A 22,649-nucleotide genomic window follows, 5' to 3' on the forward strand; every position below is an offset into this window, starting at 1 on the left:
TACTTGTTAAGCAATGAGATGTTAATATGAGATGGAAATTGTTACTCAAACGAACGGAATTGGGAAACGCGTAACCGGTAGAAAGAATCTTTTAAATTATATTTACTATACAATTGACCTCAGTCAGGGACATGACTTTTCTGATTAATGAGGAGATATCTACTTCTTGACTGAGGTTGCCCAAGTGGGCGCGAATTTTAGCTTAGAACTCTGCGATAATAATGCTAGTGAGATGAAAGTGACTTAGGAAGGTGGGCCGATAGCGATAAGCACTGAAGGACGGGACACGTCAACTACCATCATCCGTCATCCTCCTGCCCTTATCCTTCACCAGGTGGGATCGGCACAACAATTCTTCTTCCATTCATTTCTGTCAGTCGTCATCTCGGTACTCACACCTTTCACACACATATCCTTTTTTACACAATCCATCCACACTTTCTTGGGTCGTCCCCTACCCCTATATCTATCCACATTCATAACTTTCCTTTTCCATACTTAGCTAACCTGTTCTTTAATTTTTGTGACCGGCGGTACTTTCAGACTTCCTCCTATATATTCTTATGGATACGTCAACTACCATCACTTCAAATATTTTCAGCCGCGAGGGGATTATAGTCAAAGTAATCGGGTGGTAAGGATCCTTATGTCCTTTGGACTATGACATTTTTAGCCATAAGTAGAAGTTATAAATAGTCACAAAACAACTAGTTGTTCGTATCAAAACTATTTAATTCAAAGGTCAAGTACAGCCTATTATTATTATTAAAACTAAATAAAATTAAGTACGTAACATGGGAACAATGGAACAATGCCTGTGCAATTAACCATCGTTGAAATAATACGAAGTTTATAATAAGACTCGATATACATGTAAGTACAATGTTTCCAAAGAAAGTAGGTCCTAAACAATTTAATGCATAAATATGCGTTTTATTCAGCGATGATTTAAGACTAAGCCTTTGATGCTGCATTTCAGTAATGTTATAGGTGACGGGATCACAAATTTTGTAATCCGTCACGATTCATCTTTATTTATGAGGCGGTAAGTCGTCTCCTATAACCCCCTAAAAACCGATACATGGGAGAGATATGTACCTATTATCCTGTTAGTATCAGAAAAAAACCGCTACTAATTAAGCTATGAAGCTGTATTTATTAGCACCAAGTGACATTATCAGCAACTTGCTATTGACACCTGTTGCAGACTGATTTGTCAGTTGGATGTTGAATTTGACAGTTTCCATTATTTTGACAGCGTACGGCGTGAGGCGGTATTCTATTCTAATTTTAAATGTTGTGACGCAACTTCCAATGTGGGCTCTTGTGCAATGTGCGAAAATGCGGCTAGCGTACAGTGGGGCGCCTGAATTAATTACGTACACTTTATGAAACGTCGTGTTCGAAATATGTGACGTTCTATGAGGATATTTTTGATTGATGTCCCTAGTTCTGTAATTCTGTTTTCACTCTCCAAAGTTATGCATCGTTACTAATGGTATGGTAATTATGACGCAAGCCTCACGATATACAGATATTTACATTTCGTAGCTACCTTCATTGTTTTCTTGATGTATAAAGAAAACATGTCAAAATTGTTATTTATTTTAAATGAAATGATAAGTGGTCATTCTTTTATAAACGTAGACATATGAAGAGTTTATTGCCAGATGCAAACATTTACTATTCTTACAAATAAAAGGTTTTGAGTACTATAAAGATCACCCTATGTTTTCCATAACATGTTCAGTCATTAGGCGTTGCTCAAGGCTCGACTGGGTTGGTAATTAGGATATAATGCAAACAATGCGATGCAAATGTATTGCAATGGCAGTGAAAGGTGTGACGCTGGTGTGAGATTGGTTGGTGCCAGGCGAGACCGGAAACTCGGTGGATATATAGAATATAAACCAAACAGGCCGAAATTCACAGACTATTGATAAATATTAATCACCTATACTTGTAATAAGAATCCGCGATAGCCTTATTCAGAGAACGTGAGATTTATTCGACGGGTCTAATCCTGCCTCGTGCTCTAAACTAATGAATTCAACTTTATGAGTTTGATATTAGATAATTGATATCACCGTGGTGTCCTGGATTTGTGCCCGTTTAATGGATATACTCTCGCGGGGTGGTGTGAGTCTATAAATTATACACTTCTCCCTACCCCTTCGGGAACCTGTGTTCCCTGTGCCACGCCTGTGTGTGATGCTATATTATGTTATTTATTGTAAGTCTGTGCAGAAATTAGCAAGGTTTAAATTTAGAACACTTAATTACATAAGGCATAGAAGAAATACAAACATACTGAATTTAAACTACATAAAATCATGCCTATTTCCCGTTGGGGTAGGCAAAAACCACGGATTACCATTTACTACTATACTGACACACCACTATCGCTTCTTCCATTCTCATAAAAGTCTTCATGCAAACATCCTTTATTAATATCCATTTAGTAAAATGGTTGAATTAGAAAATGTTAGAGCCGGTATATCGACTCATAAAAAATAAGAAGAGATCTTAATGGTAGAAAATAGACAGCGATAGACAAACTTATTATGTACCAAAAGACAAAATGCGTCAAGTCAACCCTGTTCTATAGGCTGTATGGTTCTCAGATCTTTGTCAGCCGAAAAGGCGAATTTATACAACAACAATCAAGTTGTCAACGCACAACAACAACAACAGAGCTTTGTATTTATCTAAGTAAACTACATATATATTATCGTTTGTTAATTAGTATTCCTAATCATAGTGTTTCGTTTATAGCTGATGACATGGGGTGAATATCAATATCTATTTATTTATGCTTACTTCTTAATGTTATTTCTATATTAGCTGTTGGTGATGCGTTGTTCTATTTGTTGAATTATTACAGTATTTTCTATCAATATATGTACTGTTTTGATTTCAGCATAACAATGGTCCAGACCTTCGTCATAATACAGACATGTGCACTTTTTGTATTTATATTTGTGTTAATGATATTGCCGTACAAGATGGAATCCCCGCCGAAACCAAAAAAGAAAAGGCGAATGTTATAAAAATAAAATTATTTTTATTCCGTTAAATGATCATAATGCTAGCAGGTATTATAATATTTTAATGTTATTAATTTAGTTTATTTCGGGATATGTTTACCTTTCTACGTGACTGTGGACTCCAGGTTATCAATTTATAAAATTTTGCCGTCAAAACATTTTGCATTAACCGTCGCGCTGGGCAGTGTGTTCGTGATCGCATTATGATGGCATTCGACAGATGGAAGCTGCCCTTAGTAACGTGAACATGAACATCCTGTAGGTTTCCTAATTGGCTTCGTGTAGCGGAAGCCTACGTGCCAACGACGTGAAATACCCGTTACTTTAATTAGTTGAACATAATGCAGGTTTAGGGCCCTATTAAGCGAAAACTTTTAGAGCCTGGAAATAATGAAAAATCCATTTTAATCGGAAAACGGTATAAATACCTGTACTATTATTTCGTAAATCAATATTTCGTACGGGTAAGTAGTCTATTTAGTCTGGCTGTACATGTGTAGGTTAAAACCAATTTTGCTTGAGTTTATTGATTCCCACTATTCAAGCGTATTTTAGCGAAGGTTGAGTAAGTAAAGGGGGACTTTTCAGGCTACGTTCTCCAAAAAAAAAAAATATTTTTTTTTTGGGGAACGCAGCCTGGGAATTCCCTTATTATATAGATTTTTTCCCTATTATAATGACTGACTTCATTTTTTTGTTTACGTACCCTTAAATGCCACGAGGCTACCTTCCTCGTTAATACATTTTTTTTCTATTGTTACTTAACAAATAAAGCTTTGCTTCGTTTTTTGATAAATATTTGAATGTGTATGGGTTACTTAATTTATAATTTTGTTTGCCGCCGTATAACTACAATGGCTAATTTTGCAACCCACGATTCGTACGCGTTGACAGAATAGTGATCGGAACACTGGAATGTTAGCTTTCGATCGTTAGTCTCGAACCTGGGACTTCCGCTGTTAGGCAATCGATGACGTGAGGGCATTTTTAACTGCGCCAACGCTGTGGTGAAACTCGAATGTAAAATCCCTTATAATGTAGGTGTTACTGAAGTACCTAGTCACTTTTATTTTACATACGAGGAAACTAACAAGCCAGATGACTGTTACATAATCAGTACACACACAATAAACCCTATTTTAAATAAGTCATAGTATTTTGATTAATACGAATGGAAATGCTACACCGACAAGAGCGTGGCTCTTAAATTGATGATGATAATTTTGATCAGTATGGTGACAGGTTTGTTAAGGCGCGAGCGCAGATATTAGACCTGATGTTGGTAGAGATTGGGTACCAGAGCGTCATCTATAACTCCTAAGTACGTTCACCTTGTTACGACGTGGATTCATTTGTCTACTCCTATGACATGTCCGGGATAAACCTGCTAACTAATTTCAAATTATATGTAGGTAAATATGTAAAAGCAACACATTTTTTGGTTGATAATGATAACTAGCACTAAACTTTAACGGCCATACATACATATATAAACTAACTCCTATTTCCCACCGGGGTAAGCAGAGACTATGGAATTCCATTTGTTTCGATCCTGACACTTCTCTTGATTCCACCACATTCGTCAGGGTCTCATACACGTACGCTGTTTTATATACACTAAGGACCATAATAATCTCTATATTAAGTCCACAATTGGAAACACGAGACCAGTGTTGTGGTGTTGTCGGTTTGCGTGTACATTGATAGAAATTACTCTCTGGTTACAAAATGATATTTAGTGTCTATTGATTCACAACTTTCTCGGTTAATTGTCAATTGGTTTAGAAAATCATCATATATTTATCTAGAGACGAATAAAATACGTTTTGTGGTTGCTCAATTAAAATGTGTAAATAAATTATAAAAGATCTTCTAAATTGATAAGTATTTACGTAAGTACTTATGTTTTGACAAGGCACAGTGGAAAATATTTATTTTATTCGTAAATGACTAGAGTTTTCGCAGTTGACGAGAAATCATGTAGAGTTTACAAAGGCTTGCGTGTTTATATATTGTATCATCTCGATCTTGTTAAACATGAAATAAATACTTAAACACACGCCCGTTACCCTGATGAGGTGGACAGAGTCTCAATAATCAAAGACAATTTGCAGCCACTGTTGATACGAAGTCCTAAGATGTAAAAAACGAAAGTAACAGTAAGTATTATTGATCCTCCGCAAACGAAGCACGATGTTATTAACTGCAGATGGAAAAATCGCGTTTCCAATGCAGACGATGTATTAATAAGTAATGGACGTATTTGAGTCTATTTATGGGTAGGTAGACTATAAACGTGTCTAGTAAGCTCAACATAAAAAGGATTCAACGACGTCACTGCTATGTCACGCGGCCACCACCTAACGAGATTGGCCGTGGCCGTACCGCCGAGTGGTACAAACTACTCATAAGAGTTTCACTAATAAATCCACGAAGTGCAACCCCCCGCTTTTGATGATGCCCCTCAACACCCTGGGGAAGATTTATGAACGGCTCATATAAATATATACGGGGCTACGCCGAATCCAATAGTCTTAATCCACCAGAGCAGTTTGGTTTTAGAACCAGACACTCGTGTGTTCAAAAAGTAAATTGAAAAATCTGTCGCTACGGGAGGCCTTTTTTTCGATGTGGCGAAAGCGTTCGATAAAGTCTGACACAATGGCTTGATCTGCAAGCTTTGCTACACCATTTCGTGCACATCATACGAACCTTTCGCTACCGTGTGGAAAGGACGCTCTCGTCACCGCACGAGATACCTATATGCCGGAGTCCGACAAGGCTCCGTCCTTTTACTATTTTCATAGTATACTACCGACATTCCTAAATCCCCAAATACCGAACTAGCATTATTCGTGGATGACACAAAAGTAAATGTGCCGTGGTCGAATTATGATGACCGGAATTCTTCAACGCGCGGCCAATGCCTTGGGCGAGTGGTTTCGCAAATGGAGAAACAAGGTAAACCCGGAGAAAAGTGTAGCGGTGTACTTTTCAAAGGGCTATTACTACACGCCACGGTCATGTCGTCAACTTAAAGTCATCAAGATGTTTGGATATCCCTCTCAAATCCATCGTCTCCAATTGATACAAAATCGTTTCATGCGAAAAGCCACGGGAGCTCCATGCTGCACACTACTCAAATCCCCTGGTAGTTTCGGCTTCCGAATACATCCCGCTTAGGGACGATACATAAAAGTATCGGCGCCCGAAGAGTGTTATTACTATAGCGCTATTAGTTAGAGTGTTAATAGTTAGTAGCTATAATAGAGGCGGCCAATCAGCTCGCGACAACAAACACTTCAGGACCACGATGGTGGACGATTTCCCTCATTCGGGGCTTACTGCTATCGACCCACTAGGGTTGATTAATTCTCTCAGATTATCCTCTCAGACGACATCCTGCCCCAAGGTTCACGACCAACTGGGCACCCTCAGGCCTGTCGTCATAAATTTTGTACTGGGTGAGGAGAGCTGTCAGCGCTCTCCATTTGTCCGGTCAAGTAGTTAATGAATGAATGAATGAATGAATGAATGAAATATTTATTTCAGATATTTATCCATATTTTGTTAGTAATAGAAGATTATATCTAAGTTAGTAAAATTTATAATTTTCATTGGATGTCACATGCATGTACATCCAGTGAGTGAGGATGGGACTGTCCATCCTTTGTGAGACCACCTTCAGGAGACTGTTGCTGCTGCCCCGCACTCGCTCCCACAGAGAAGCCACACGCTTGCGTAGAACAGCCTGGAAGCCATCAGTGCTCCAGGAGGCGAACATCCCCGAGGCACTGCAGCGCCAGGGCAGCCCCAACAACCCCCTGAAGGCGTTATTATATTGAACGCCACCACCATCAATTACCATCCAATACCAATATTAATACCATCTGCGGCAAATCTACAATAACTCACGTCAAAAACAACTGCGTTATCTGTGCTACTGTATAAATGGCATGCAAAAGATGTTCATGTGTTCTGGTAAACAAGTCATAATATAATTTATGTCTATCATTATCAAATTCTCAGAAAACAAAAGGGACGAATGATTAGAATGTAATACTAAAACGCAAGTGGGTACCTAACGAATTGTCGTTTACTAAGATCGCTTATAACTTACGCCACAAGTGGTATACAAGGTCATAGGTCAGTGTAAGCGGGACTTAACGCCGTATTATATTGGATTAGAATCAAAACGACACTGGATAGCCAGAACAACAGGCCCATTGCTTGTATTGTTTCGTCGTTATTCAAATACCCGGGAGGTCATTGATACCTTTCCAAAAATCTGCGTAAAATATTTGAATAATATTTCGGTTTCTTAATATTTGTTCACGAGGGGCCAGGTGGTTCTTTATAAAATTACTTAAATAAACGAAGTACAAATCTTCGGTGGCTGTGTATGTTTTTCCCGGTCAGCTAATCAAGCTTCCAGAATTCTATTTTTATCGCTGCGGTTTCATGTGGTTCAAGTTCTAAGTAGTTTCTGAAAATGTATGTTTTTACAAGCTAGGTATTTGTAACTCGCCATTGTTTGACGTGTTTCTTATGGACGCTCCTCGTAGAAAATAATTCACACAAACGGGTCTCGGAGGGTCCCGTACGGTGACACATTTTACACGACCCCCAGGGTTATTCCACGTTACTCGCTGCTTCCCAGAAGCGAGTCTATGCGGCGTCTGGGACGAGGCTCATGGGAACTGCAGACAATGCTGCCATCATTCCATACGCAATTAAAAACAGCTTAACCGATTTAGCCGCAATTGATATGGTGTACGGTATTGTGCTTGACATTGAAGCATTGACGTTTCCGTAGAAGAATTTTTACTGAACAGTGCAAAGAACTCGTGCCAATAAGTTGCTCATTGTATTAGGTAGTTTGTATTTATCATGGACTTTGCAACTCAATTGATAGGAAGTTAAATTTGAAATCTATCGTCGTCGTCGACCAGGAGTATGGTTATTAAGAAAGTTATACGAATATATGCTTTTGTACTGTTTAGACTTACGGCGCTAAAGTGTTTTCAATACCAACCTACCTACATAGTAACTATTATTAACTGCTAGACATTAGTGGTTTTCTAAATTTGGTCTGTACGAATATCACTGGTATTGGTTAACGGGACAAGTACCACGAAGCCACAGGATGGCCGTCGAATTAATACGGCTCTTTTAAATTATTAGTGTATTGTTCGTGAGTCAGCGAGTCAATCTTATTTTATTACTAAACCGACGCGAAAGGTGCGACGGAAGGGGAATCTCGAGAATGAGGAAATTGATAACTCTACAGGAGGATTTCAAACCGCCAGGGATGCATCAGAGTTACGAGTAAATCGAATTTCTTTGCTTGAGCTTCTACACTCGTTAGTGCGCAAATTTTAAGGTGAAAGCTAAGTGACAACTTTCTTGCATCTCAAAAGAGGTTGTTTGTCGAGATAATTGCTGAAATTATTGTTGATGTGAGTTGTACGTTTAGCACCACACGCAACGTGAGCAGTTACACTCTTCCCGAGTCGATGTAGAAGTGAGTGTAACATATACCTACAATTCTGAGGTCACGGTTATTAGAGCGCAATACTTACGTTGAAATGAGGAATTCAATGCTTCTGCACATTAAAAGCGATTACCTTCTTGATGTCTAACAATCTAATTATTTATAGGGAAGGTTACCGACATTTTATAGCAGTTTCTTATTTCCGTATTAAGAATTGGGAGGATCTATTAAATAAGCTAACTATATTGCATAAAAACCTACTTAGAATAGGTACATTTTTCTACTGATTTTAATATTTTTTATTTTATGAATACATATAAGTATAAGTGCCTAGTTTAAGGCTCAAAAAGTTTGAAGAACAATCGCAATAACTTCCTGTGCTAAGCGATATCAAGGTTCGTATAATGAGTTTAGGTTCAGGTTTAGGTTTTATGATACACACGCCCGTCTAAAATGATATTGTCCTGTGTGTGGCGTATTTTGGAATGTGATAGCACCATTTGAAACCAGACACAGACACATGGTGCCGTTTGTACAAAATCAAAATATATTCAAATTAGGTGCCATTCATTCATCGAGACAGCTTTTGTTTCTGAATTTTGTTTTTATAGCATTCATTCATGCTTAGGGACACATTAGAGTTCAATTTTCGTTCAAGTCAGACATTTAGATTTACTTAACTTGTAACTTGTTTTACTTATTTACTTGATTGCTGTTGAGCTACTAAATTTATTTATCTCAGTGGCAGCCGCGTCATCCGCTATGAATGAAAAATACGCCAAAATTACTTTATAATTTTGTTTATTTAAAAGCGAAAGTATGTCAGCATGTCTTAATAATAATAGTTTTCTTTTTCACTTTAATCTGTCGAATAGTAATGTTATTAAATGAAATCAAATAAAATAAAAATTTGGTGCTTCATAACGTACCTATAGACTTTTAATTATAAGTAATGAATGTAAGTTTTAAATAAGTTTATGTTTTATAAAAGTTATTTTTATAATAAGGCATATGTCCCTGTCGATGTCGATGCCCTACCATATTTGTTGGTACGCAATTTAACGGTACTGCATTATCGTAGATTTAGTTAACGTGCGCAAGCTTGGCTTAGCGGCTACGCGATCGTGATTCGGCTATAGGTACGCTATATTTAGTGCTAAGTAGGTATCTACTTTACATAAGCACACATTTCTTATACAAACTCTTGTCAGTATACAACCAGACTAAATTAAACGTGTTGGAAAAGTAGTTCAGTACAGACAAGAATAAGTAAATAGGTAATATATCTAATAACGAATATTTTTACTCTAAGGAAGTCAATAATTTAATAAGTTACGTATAACTTTTAATGAAAATGCCCGATATTGTTGAAACATGTGAAAGATGCTTAAAATCTTTAATAAGCAAATAAAGTATTACGTAAGAATGTATCGTGTACACTAACTTAAGATTTAGGTAAAATATATTTTGTACTGAAGAAATGTAAGTAACAATAAATTAGTTAAGAAAGAAAATATTTTTTATCCAAAGACCTTACTGGTATGAGCACAAAATGTACACATGTAATAAAAATTCGACTCTTCCGTACCTCAGGAATGCGCGGTGTGGTAACAAAAGTAATAACAATCCGTATTAATTTACCTTCTTTCGCGAAATCACTGAAATAAAACCGATAACCATCGCATACGCAATGTACCTACCTAATCTACATGCTGGTTAAAAATATCGTTATTAGTGTATCGCTACCGTTGCATTATAATTACCTCGACGGCCCAGTAATTAGCATACGTTAGGTGATGCAAGAGGACTTATTTGTAGCAAACAGTGTGCATCATATTACTGCATTTTTTTTCGATATGGCATTAATTTATTGGGCTGGAGATATGGGGAGCGTTGAGGGCTCTCACCCGGTATTATTACAGCATTTTTGTAGCCACACTATTGATATTTAACCAAATTAACTAACACTACAATCAATAGACACTGAATAAGTCACGACGAATTTATTAAAAATATAATAGAAGGGAAGCTACAAGGAAAGAGAGGAAGCTTACATGGAACAGATTAAAGAGAAGGCGAATGTCGTGTCTTATTAAGGAGGTGAAGGAATTTGTCTTTGATAGACAAGAATGGAGACTGCTACACCGACAAGAGCGTGGCTCTTAAATTAGTGATGATGACAATCAATAGGTATTGAACATTACAGATATCTTATGTTGGTAAACTTAAATATTTTACAAGAGAATGTCTTAGACCTTAGTGTTGTTTTTTTATGCTAATAGGTAGTTATAATATGATATGACATCCTAAAAGAGAGCTGAAATTAAATTAAATCAAAATATGAGAAATAAACTTTTCAAACTAAAATATAGAGATAACATTATATTTTTGTGGCATAAGTACCTATTTAAAACAGTTAGGCAAAGGACGAAGCGACAGATCAGAAAAAAATAATTTAAAAAATTAAACAGTTTTTAAAATCAACTTAGTTCCCAGGCTTCCACAAATTGGTGCCAGTGCCAATTGATACCAGTTTTATTTTTTAATGAGCCAAAAGGCACTTGTGCCGGAACCGGCTGATCCTGAAATCGGCAGCCGGACCGGTTTTTTGTCCGTCTAGAAATAAAGATGACCACACTGAACCTGCCTCGGCTATAAATCTCTATAAGGCAATGTAAATATTAGGCGAACCACAAATGGTTGTGTGAAATTTAGATTACGCTGATATAATTTACATAATAGACAGCATTCCAAGCAGCCATAGTTAACCTATAACCCATATAATCAGCGGTATAGCATGCATAATGACGGTTACATTTGTAAATTATAAAATCGGACTCAATGGTCATGTTTTGAAATAATATTTTAAACATAACCGTTTTTAAAATGTCGTCATCATGGCTGTTAATTTATTAGATATGTTAAAAATTCTAAAAAGATTTTATTAATTTGTTATTTAACTGGCTAATTCAGTACAAAAAAAATATATATTAGCCATTTAAAAATAAAAAGAAATGATTACTTTTTATTAATGTAATGGCTACACTGGGAATATTTTTGCATAAAACCAGTCAGTATCTTAGTTAAAATACATAAAAACTATTTATTTCTGTATTATTTTTAATTTTGTGACATTCGATCTCTTTGTTGGTTACCGTTTTGTGTTTGATTTTTAAATATTAAATTGTTTTACTTTTTAAAGAAATCGACGTACTTACTCCTTTATTTGCGAAAGCACTACTGCAAGTGCAGCATTAGCTAAGTATTAAATGCAGTTGCATATGGATGACGTCGTTTTACAATTAAAATGTGTTTTTCTCGTTATTTATTCGAATAAAGCAGTGGAAAGGCGGACTTCGCTTGCAAGAAAGTGTAGAAAATGTTTGGGCACTGACTAATAAAATGGATATCTATTTGTTACAATGCTGTGGATCTAAACGAGGAAAAAATGTTGGACTGTAAAACATTAGCAATAGTTACCTACAAACTTATCTATTTGTTACAATGCTGTGGATCTAAACGAGGAAAAAATGTTGGACTGTAAAACATTAGCAATAGTTACCTACAAACTTCAATCAGACACAAAACCTAAGCTGAGTTTAAATAAATATCATGCTAGTACCCATGTTTTTCGGCGTAAAATGATACTTGCATTTATGTACGGGATATTAGGAGGTATGTCATTGACCTGACTACAAGTTTTGCGTCTGCCGCCGTTGCGATGTAATCAGCCGTATGCGTCAGTTTTTGCTTGTTACCGTAGCATTTGCTAGGCAGCCACACAAATACTGAACCAAGCAGAGAACTGGTAGTCTGAAAGACATCATCATCGGTCATCATCAAGCTACTGTTGATTGCAGACGACCTTTTTTGTACTTACCGTAAACATAACGTTTAAAAGCACTTTGGATTCCACAAAATTGTACCTCAGACATACGTTCAAGAATAAAGATTTTGTAAAATGAAACAATCGTAATTGGCTATTGTATCTACATACGCTATTGTACGATATGATCATATAAATTAAATAATACTGAACCAACTGGAGGAAACTATTATTTGAGAAGGTTTGGGTGTATTTTGTGGAGCGTTGACGAAAATACCGTTGAGTGTACATGTCCGGAGCCGAAGTTCTTGCCCAAATGGCCACCCTCAAGCTTGTTGTTTGAATTTTGTACCGAGTGAGAGCTCTTAGCGCTCCCCATTAATCCGGCCAAGTAGTTAATACCTTATGCGGCAAATCTATGATAAGTCACGTAAAAAAAGGTTTTGAACTTTTGAGTATGAAAGTAGAAGAGCGCAAAAGCAAAACAAAGCAAAGGAATGGGAAGTAGTGTCAAATGGATGGTAATTGGAAATGACAGACTTAAGATTTTACTTAAGACTTATCCAATCCCAAATATTGATGGTAATGATGGCCGTATTTAAAATTTAAACACAGGAGCAAAACTTTAACATCTTAAAATAAAACACTCGATTAAAGCAATAGGTAACGAAGGCGACCCATAATGTAAGTAATATCATTGAAGGCGACCTACTTTCTGTACGAGTCGATCGATTGTGATGAAGTTGATAAGCGTTAGGACACTCGATAAAACATCAATCATTCAGCCACGCTACTGTAATGCTAAATGCTGTAATTTTATTGTTGTTCTGTACCTCAAATAGCCTAAAATAATACAATGCAAATATGGTGAAAATACCACGTTTGGTATGGTAGTCCGAAGATAACTGTTGTAAATAATTTTATTATTATTTCATAATTAATGTACTTAATGATTGACATTTAAATTATCAATTTTATTTTATTTTCCTATTTGCTTGTTAAAATTTAAATAACTAAAAATGTAGACCAAATGTTAAATGCTGACCAACTGACTGTAATACTATGCAGTAGTTTTAGGCGGATGAGACGTTCGTTATGTAAAAATTGACGATTCAAAGTGTAACTATGTTACCTACTGAATAAAGATATTTTTGAATTTGAATTTGAATTGCGAATAAATGATTATGAATTATGAACGAAAATAAATTTTATTTAGCAAAAAATATTGCAACTGACAGGTACCAACTCAGTGCTTTTACTTTATTCCCAGTCTACCCCAGCAGATAAAGAAATAACATAAATAGGTATACAAGTGAAATTTTTATCTTTTATGTAGGTAGTAGAGTATTGGAAAATATCACAATAAAAAAAATAAGAAAGAGGATATAGGTAATTTTAGACATGGAATTTATCCTACCTATTTACTACTACAGATTTGTTTTTCCTTGAATTGACATAAAACGCCTTCGTCTCCTAAATTGAAATGGTTTGTTACAACCTAGTCCATCTGAAGTAATCTACTTACATAAAATATATTTTATTACATGCTTACTTAAGTCTGGGAAAAATGCAGTTGTCTATACCTTTGTGCTGTTAATTAAATATTAAAAGAACCTTGACCGACTTGGAAAATATAAATTGCGTAAGTAAGGGTACCGAACCTTACCTAACTTTTGAAGAAAAGTTATTTAATGAGGATTAATGTTTTGTGTCTTTATTTACTTTTAATATACATATTTTTATTTTTGTCGGTGACTGTGTAACGCCTTTACAACTTAACTCATCATCATCATCACCAGCCCATTAACGTCCCCACTACTGGGCCACGGGCCTTCCCTATGGATGGATAGGGAGAACGGGCCTTAAACCACCACGCGGGCCCAGTGCGGATTGGTGGTTATTAACGACTGCTAATGCAGCCGGGACCACCGGCTTAACGGGCGTTCCGAAGCATGGAGGAGCGTGAGGTGAAAACCTTTTTTTGTTGTGGTCACCCATCCTATGACCGGCCTTTGCGAAAGTTGCTTAACTTCAACAATCGCAGACTGAGCGCGTTTACCGCTGCGCCACCAAGTTCCTCAACAACAACTTAACTATTGCTTTTATATTATCCAGTCGTCATCTATTTGCTTTGGCTTAATATTACAGGAAGTAGGAGTACGAACCTATTACTCACTAAACACTAAAAGGAATTTCTCACAAAAATTTCAAGTAAAATTGTACAAACACTACTTACTTACTTAAAAGTATAAATCTTTATTCAATTACCTTTAATGAGAATCAATATGGCACAATATTCATAGCAAGTCCTAGTTGACCAAGCTGGCATACAAAGGATCCTAAATATACAAACTGGTCCCTTTCTCGTACCCTAGCAACGAAAGGGACAGATTTATTAGAGCGTACTACTATAGGTTTATTGGCTCAAATAGGCATCGTGGGAAAGTTACACAGGCCCACTCGTGGGCGAGCTACTGAACATGCTCAATTCATCCGAACGTTGATTCTCTTCTAATGTAACTACTGAAATTACATATTTTTTATATTTTGTGTTTGTTTGTGATATTTAAAATGTATGGTTATTCATAAATAAATATAAATTGACCCTGATTAGGATTTTTTACATTTACCTGCTTTCATCTATATTTATACGAGTATCTAGGCTATAGACTTACTTATATTTTGTACATATTTATATTTTCATTACTTGTCACTCATCATTACGATTATGTGCTCGACTCAATTGGGCTTAATTAATAGTAATCATATCTGTCGTCTTAGACTCCAAAGAAATATGACAGTCATTATCGTTAACATGCGTTTGTTTTCTATTTGTAACTTGCAAAGTACCTGTTTTAATAAACTATTTAAAATAGTATTATATAGGGTTTTATATATAGAACTGTATAAATATATAAGAATGTCACAGAATACTTTACATATATAAGTACTCATTTGGTAGATAGAAAACATCATACGAGTAAAACAGATATGTATCTATAAAAACACAGACTTCGCGTGAATCAGATAAGGCCGTTTTAGCTAAAAAATATATATTTCTCATCTGGCAAAAAAGTAAGTAAGTATGTTTAAACATTGCTCCACCTTTTCTATAGGTAATTTCCCATAATATCGCTCTTCTCCATAAACTATCTCGTTTATATTTTGAGAATGGTAATTTGTTATATCAATGTACTTAAACAAGATGGGCGGATGTGGTCAAAAAGGACCTGTGTATGTGCAATGTCTCCGAGAACGACACGTCCGATAGAGCGAAGTGGAAGAGAAGTACGAAGAAGGCAGACCCCACCATCAGATGGGAATAATAAATGCCAAGGAGAGAGAGAGAATGTACTTATACCTACTTATTATAGATCATGTATAATATTTCATGCCTCGTGGTCTTTATTTTTTAATTTAAGTGTATTAATCATAAGTAGTATTTAAGTAGCCCTGTATTACACTTGTCACTGGGCCTTAAATTACCTTTTGGAAACGTAATATTACGAAGGACAATGAGACGGTACAGGTCGTTGTTGTCTCAGGCTACAAAGAGCTTTTTTTACAATAAGAAATGGTCACGGGAAATGCCCATGATAATACCCAACCGACATTTTTGAATTGTAGACTTAGAAATACTTAGAAAATGGCTGGTTAGGTAACCATCTAACAATGTATATGACAAGTTATTATGAATTGGTATTATAAGTAGGTATATTATAATAGTACTTACAAAATAAAATTGAATGTAAAAAATATTTCGATTGATGATTACCTAAAATTGTTCTTACTTATTTAGGTTTGTATAAAATATACTTTTTCATAAAAAATGATTTACTATTATGCCCTACAATTAGAAGCTAACTAATATTAAATGAACCTTTTTTAAAATATTTGTATGCTGTAAATCAATAAGTACCTACTTCTTACCTACTACTTATGTTTTGCACTGACTCTGTAAATGGGTTCGCTTTGTTTTGTTTATTTAAAACCCTCCCGGCTCGAACAGGTTATAGCAGGTGTGCAGATCGCACATGATAATGTTTCTTTATTTCTCTTACTATAATTTTAAACAACCATTTTATTTTATACGAAGCAGGAATTCGCGGAGCTAATTAGATCAATCGAAGCTTTTGCAGTTAAATATTAAAAATCAAGGTCTCTGCCAACGTGAATAGGCTCATGCCTATTCACTCTTCCATCCATTCCTCTCATCCAGAGAACTCTATCATTAGAGGTACAAATAAAACAGCAGGTGCAATGTAAATAACCTCACGCAAATAGAATTACGAATCGTATTAAATATTAAGAAATAAAAAAGTTTATTTTACCCTCAGTCTGCCAGTCAGTAAGCTCGTTTATCAAAAAGAAAATTAAAATACCGGCTTTGCGTTGCATGAAAACAATATTTGAAGTCAAATCGTTGCTACCTCATTGAGATCAGAACACAGTTTATAAATCACAAAAATCACTCCATTGTTTTCAAACTTTTTGGGTGACTGGGTCCGCGGCGCACACCTGAGTGCACCAGGACTTACTCTATCAGCGGCATAAGTATTACTGAAGAGCCAGACCGGCTGCCTGTTGCAAGCGGAGCCGCCTCAGGTACAATTTTCACGGCGGTAAAGTACGCCCATAAACAAAAGTCAGCTGTGGCTCAAACTCGACTAGAACACCGCGACCACCGAACATGGCCGGGTAGTCTCGATAAGAACACTGTATCACGTCGTCCAACGGAAGAAAGAGATAAAAAGCGAATAACTTTAAGCCTTCGCAAAGATGAACAAAAGCATCGTAGTTGTTAGGTGAAACTAAGAAGCCTTTTAATTTACAACTAGGTTTAATTTTTGAAATGCTGTTTCTATGTTAGCTGACTCTTTATTTTTTATGTATAGTTGCGAGTCTGAGGTATGCATATTACATAGCAATGTATCTGAGGAGCTTATTTTTCATACTAAAATTCAGTTTTGTGAAGTAGTACGATCACTTTTTCTTTGGGTTGCTCAATTTAAGTAATCTTTTCAATAGAGTAGGGAAGATGCGTGTCGAAAGCGATCTCTACCATTATCAGCTGATTTTATCTATTGTGATCTTGTCGTATCTTTTGACTCTTTGGCCATGACGTCACTGGTTGAAAATGTGAGCAACGCGCGATGTATTGCCATCTCTATCTTGCTCTGTATTCTCAGAGGGAGTCGATTCAAGGATACAGACAGTGCACTCTTCAGTTCACTGCTCCCGCGCCGAAGCCTTACACCGGACTGCGCAAGAGTATTGGACACATTACCAACATTACATATTTTTTGTTTGTATTTGATAGTAATGACTTCTATTAAATACATCTAACAACTTCCCTAAATACTTAAAATATCTCAATATTTATGCAGGCTGTCGAATATCACTTGATGATAAGGTTTTTAGAATATAAAAGCACAGTTATTTTAGTATTAAGTATATTTGCATACATTTTAATTTTGTATTTTTTTGTTTGGAAATAGGTACTTATATTATAAATAAATACCCACTTAGAGATATATTGGCCCCGATTCCTGCAGACATCTCTTAATTTTACTTTAAGTTATACCTGTCATTTTCTTATCCGCCGAAAAGGAAAGGGACGGATGATTGACAGCTCTTAATTTTAGGAAGAATGAGTAAATAAATGAATAACCCGGGCGAATTTTTAGACGGTTGTTTTAGATTTGTGCTTAAAATTGACGTGTGTTCCATAAATTTTATGCTTGTCGATTACCCGTCCCTTTCCTTTTCGGCGGATAAGAAAATGACAGATATAACCTAAAATAAAATTAGATGGTATTTACAGGAATTAGCACCATTGATAAGTTATTAATAAAAGTTCTTTGATCAACGTTTTAAGTTCGTGAATATCGTCCAGGGTATTTTTTGTTCGACTGTTGTTATTATTAGCGCATCAATTTAGTTGATGGTTTTGTAAATCATTATTTTGTTCTCATCAGTTTGAAATGCTGAAAAATATGTACTGTGACAAATACACAGCCAACAGCTAGTGTTAATGGCATTCCCGAATTCGTCGTATAAATATGTATAATGACATGTCTCGCATAATAATGTATTTGTGACACTCACCTGATTTTGCTCACGGTAGTCAACGACCTCTCCTCTGAAATAAAAAGAAAACGATATTTAAGGAATAACATTTTACTTTTATCTGTCATGTCAAGCATGGAAAGTGTTGCAACAGGCACTCAAACGGTAAACTTATAATAGTGGTTTCGTGAAAGTTTCAACTTCAAAGCACGTATTATTCGAGCGTGTGCGTCCATACTTGGGGAGCATTTGTGTACGACCACACAAAAAGCTGTCCAACTAAGGAACAGAACATGTAGACGTAATGCCCTACATTAGCTACGTAAGTGCTCATATTTATTAGAGTTTTTGTAACAAGTGAAATATCGTACCTGCCACGTAGTTTCTTTATGACTGGCATCTGTGCAGTGCTGTCGTGTATTCGAACTTGCGTCGGGTCTATTTCCTCACACTCGTCATCATCAAAGGACGTTTGACCCGTTCTTCTAGCTAGTATCGAGTCCATGAATGGACTGTAAATCTGACCTGATGTGCCCAGTATATCGTCGATGTCCGTGTATCGGGATATATACTTTTCTACTCCTTTTTGGTAAAAATTTGAGTTTTTTCGTTTATATTGACGACTGTTCTCGTAAGGTGGTGAAAGGTCTCGATATTCCTTACTTTCTTTTGGAGTTTCTAGGCCCTCAGGACTCCTCCTGGCGCCAAGAGGCTCATCGTCTGGTAAATGTAACGGGAAAGGTGGAATCTGACTGGGCGGCACGTACACTTGGACTTCTTCGGAGTCTGAACTGTCACTATCAGGTTGAGGTGGAGGAGTTGGTAGTTTCTCTATACCTTCTGGAATGTTCTTGTTGCTTGATAACCACCAAGGTCTCTCTCCCGACTCGACATGTCGAATACGTCTTAGAGGAAAACTTTTTTGATCTGAACCGGAGTGGCTAAGGTTGTTTGGACCATCAAGTTTACTGTTGGAAGAATTTTCATTACTTGTAAGCCACCAATCTTTTTGCTCTCCTGATTCTATATGCCGAACTTTAAAGAAGTTAAATTTTTCACTCTTATCGCTCTCACTAGAAGATTTTCTTGGTGGAGTTAATCTTTCAACACCTTCTGGGATATTTGCAGAGCTGTCCAGCCACCATGGCTTCTCTTCCTCTACAAATTTACATTTTTTAAGTGCTTTACTGGGATCTGTACTATCTGAAAGGTTAGTTTGTTGTGTAATATTTTCATTTTGGTTTTCGGTAGTTGGGTCTAACCACCAAGCTCTTTCACCAGACTCAATATGTCTGATTTTTTTAGGTATGTTCTTTTCCGAAAGTGACTTAGTATCACCGTTTTGAAAATTAGATGGTTTGTCAGATGTTGATTCTACCCACCAAGCTCGTTCACCAGATTCAATATGCCTTATACCCTTCAGCTTTACTAAGTTATCATCATTCGATGCAATTATGTTATTCGTGTTATTTTTACTTTTACTGGATCTATCGCTTTCTGTTACGAGGTTGGATACATCTTTGCCAGTAGATTCCGAGGTGGTATTCTCTGGCCAACTTCTATTTTCACTGGAATCCTGATGTCTTATTTTGAACAGATTCGTAACAGGTGCTAAAGCTCTTATTAAAAATGACTTTGCTTCTTCAGTACCATCGTTTTTCTGAGATAGCACAGGGGAAGATTGTTTACCTGATCTATCCGTTGGTATGGACATTTCATCGGCTGAAGTACGGGCATCGTTAGTTTTTGACTTTGATACCGTATCATCTTCGCTTATTGAAGATTGCGTAGATAGTGTGCTAACTGACTCAGGGCTTTTGCTTTCCCTAGATTTGGAATGTTTCAATTTCACGTGGCCATTTTGTAGATTACTATTTGATGAGTTTATCGCAGCTATTTTAGGCGGTGAATTTGAGTCTTTTCCATCGCTGCCCTGATCTGACTCAGTAGAGCTGACTGATTTGCTTCTTCGTTTTATAACTTTTTTCTTTGACCCTGAGTCTGAGGTTGAATCCGTGCTAGATTTCCGTGTCTTGACCTTTTTAGATTTTGCTGCTCCTTCTGGTTTCGGTGCTTGTGGCGGCAGATTACTGTTGTTAATTGTTATTTCTGGGGACACTAGTTCAGCTGAGGCTGTCACTAATGGATTGTTAGCCTTTTTTAATTTAAGATTGACGTTTATAATAATTTCAGAAGTGTCGTCGTCTTGATCCTGATCGTAAGTCGCAATTATTTCTTGATTTGATTCGGGTATATTGTTAAGAGGAGTCATAGGCTTTTCTACTTCTTTACTACTGTCTGTATGGGAATGGGAAGCCATGGCTTCTTTAGACAAACGTTCATTACTATGACTTCGACTGCTCCTATCACTACAAGAATTATTTGTATTTTCGCGCAAGGACGAATATTGAGTAGAATATCTTCCTGCATATCCTGTGTATGAAGTTGAATTTGGTGTGTAATATGACCAGTTTGTGGAACTAGCTCTAGCAGTACTACCAAATCTGCTGGATCGCGTAGGATCATCTAGTCTGTCTGACTGTATCTCCTTATCTATCATTTGTGGTCTATGTTTGAGTCTTGTCATACTTTTTTCGACTGTTTTTGCCATATCAGCTCTTCTACTTCTAACATATGCAGAAGAGCCTGGTGGGGTTGGTGACGTGTGACGTGTCACCACAGTAACAGTTTCGTATTCTTCAACTGCATTATCGGACCCATTATCTGTAATTTCGTTGCTGTTTTCTTTTTGTGATTCATTCCTCTCATCTGTGGTTGGAACAGATGATCGCGATGCTATAGGTGAAATCGATTTCTCTATGTCGGAATTTTTTGTATTTTTTATAGAATCAGTATGATTTATGGGAGATACCGATGTTCTACTAACAGTTGGTGGGCTTCTCAAATAATTTGACGATAAACGATTAGTTATGGAATATCTATTCACGGTTATTTCAGGCTTAACTTCTGCTCTCGAAGCAGGTCGATTATAATTTGAAGTTCGGGGGTACAATTTGTAGCTCGACAGGCTGTTATAACCTGTAGACTTATCAGTCTTGTTTGGAATGTCTTTTTCACGATCTGGGGGACTGGAATCTCTACTTTTATCTTTGAAGTTTTTTGTAGTTCTTCGTTCAGGACTTGCGTGCCTGGAAGATCGAGTGATACTGTATTTCGAAGATGTTGATATTGGACTCACATCCCTGCTCCTGCTGGTAGTTAATGGAGACGGTAAAGTTAGTTTACTATAGTCTTTCTTTTCATATTTAGAAGCGGTTTTGTCAGCGTAATTCTTCTTATCATATTTCGAGAGCGATTTATCGATGTAATCCTTCTTTTCAAATTTCGAGATTGGTTTGTCGTATTCTTTTTTATCGTATTTAGAAGTGGTAGTTGATTTATCGTAATCCTTTTTTTCGTACTTATTGGTAGATTTATCGGCTTTTCCGTAATTAGCGTATCTGTTGGCGATAGCGGAAATGGAAGACTCATCTTTTGTCCGGTCAGGGCTTAGGACAGGTATACTAGATGACTTGTAGGAGGGAGTGATGCTGGTGTATTTAGCGGTGACGCTGGTTGGGCGGTCGGAGGAGGCGCTCGCAGCGCTCCTCCCGACGTCTCGACTCCGGCCATACGATGACGAGTCATACTGAAAGTTCAAAAATGCCACGTGATTAATCTCTTTATTTTTATAGACCTACTTTTATTAATGCTTCATCAGTTTACTAAACTGAGGCTATTTAGCCTCAACTCAGCTATATTATAGTCACAACATAGTATAAAGTGTGAAAGTACATAATTTTGCATTTCAAGTAAATATTCTAAAGGTCGATGTGTGCTGGAATATATATATATATATATGTATATATATATATATATATATATATATATATATATATATATATATATATATATATATATATATTATAATAAATTTAATGCGCGTGGATTTATCTATTCCCCGAGTCATAAAATGCATATTCTTCATTCAACTCTATCACACATGAAGCTGGCCTTTCACCGCTTTATAAATAGCAAGGGAATGCGCGTACGATGGAGATAACATACGGGGAGGGATTTTATTGAGCCCTTCGCTGTTCGTGATATTTAAGTGCTGGATAGACTGATTAATAGTGTCTAAGCGAAGGAATTTAACGCTCGTTTTATGACTGCACTTAGAGCAACGGCGACTATCTTGTCACCTAATATGAGT

General features: G+C 36.5%; 1 protein-coding gene across 3 annotated transcripts in view; it reads right to left on the bottom strand.

Annotated features, from left to right (window-relative positions):
* The window catches only part of LOC126379823 (uncharacterized), a 64,618-nt gene that overhangs the window by 25,144 nt on the left and 16,825 nt on the right, over positions 1-22,649 (bottom strand). For all 3 annotated transcript variants that reach the window (XM_050028752.1, XM_050028750.1, XM_050028749.1), the window contains exons 3-4: positions 18,808-22,085; positions 18,476-18,509 (exon numbers count right to left, since the gene is read on the bottom strand). In XM_050028752.1, the coding sequence (XP_049884709.1) occupies positions 18,476-18,509; positions 18,808-22,085 (3,312 nt within the window). The remainder of the gene's footprint in view (positions 1-18,475; positions 18,510-18,807; positions 22,086-22,649) is intronic.

The sequence above is a fragment of the Pectinophora gossypiella genome, chromosome Z, assembly GCF_024362695.1.
Source record: "Pectinophora gossypiella chromosome Z, ilPecGoss1.1, whole genome shotgun sequence".
Taxonomy (NCBI): domain Eukaryota; kingdom Metazoa; phylum Arthropoda; class Insecta; order Lepidoptera; family Gelechiidae; genus Pectinophora; species Pectinophora gossypiella.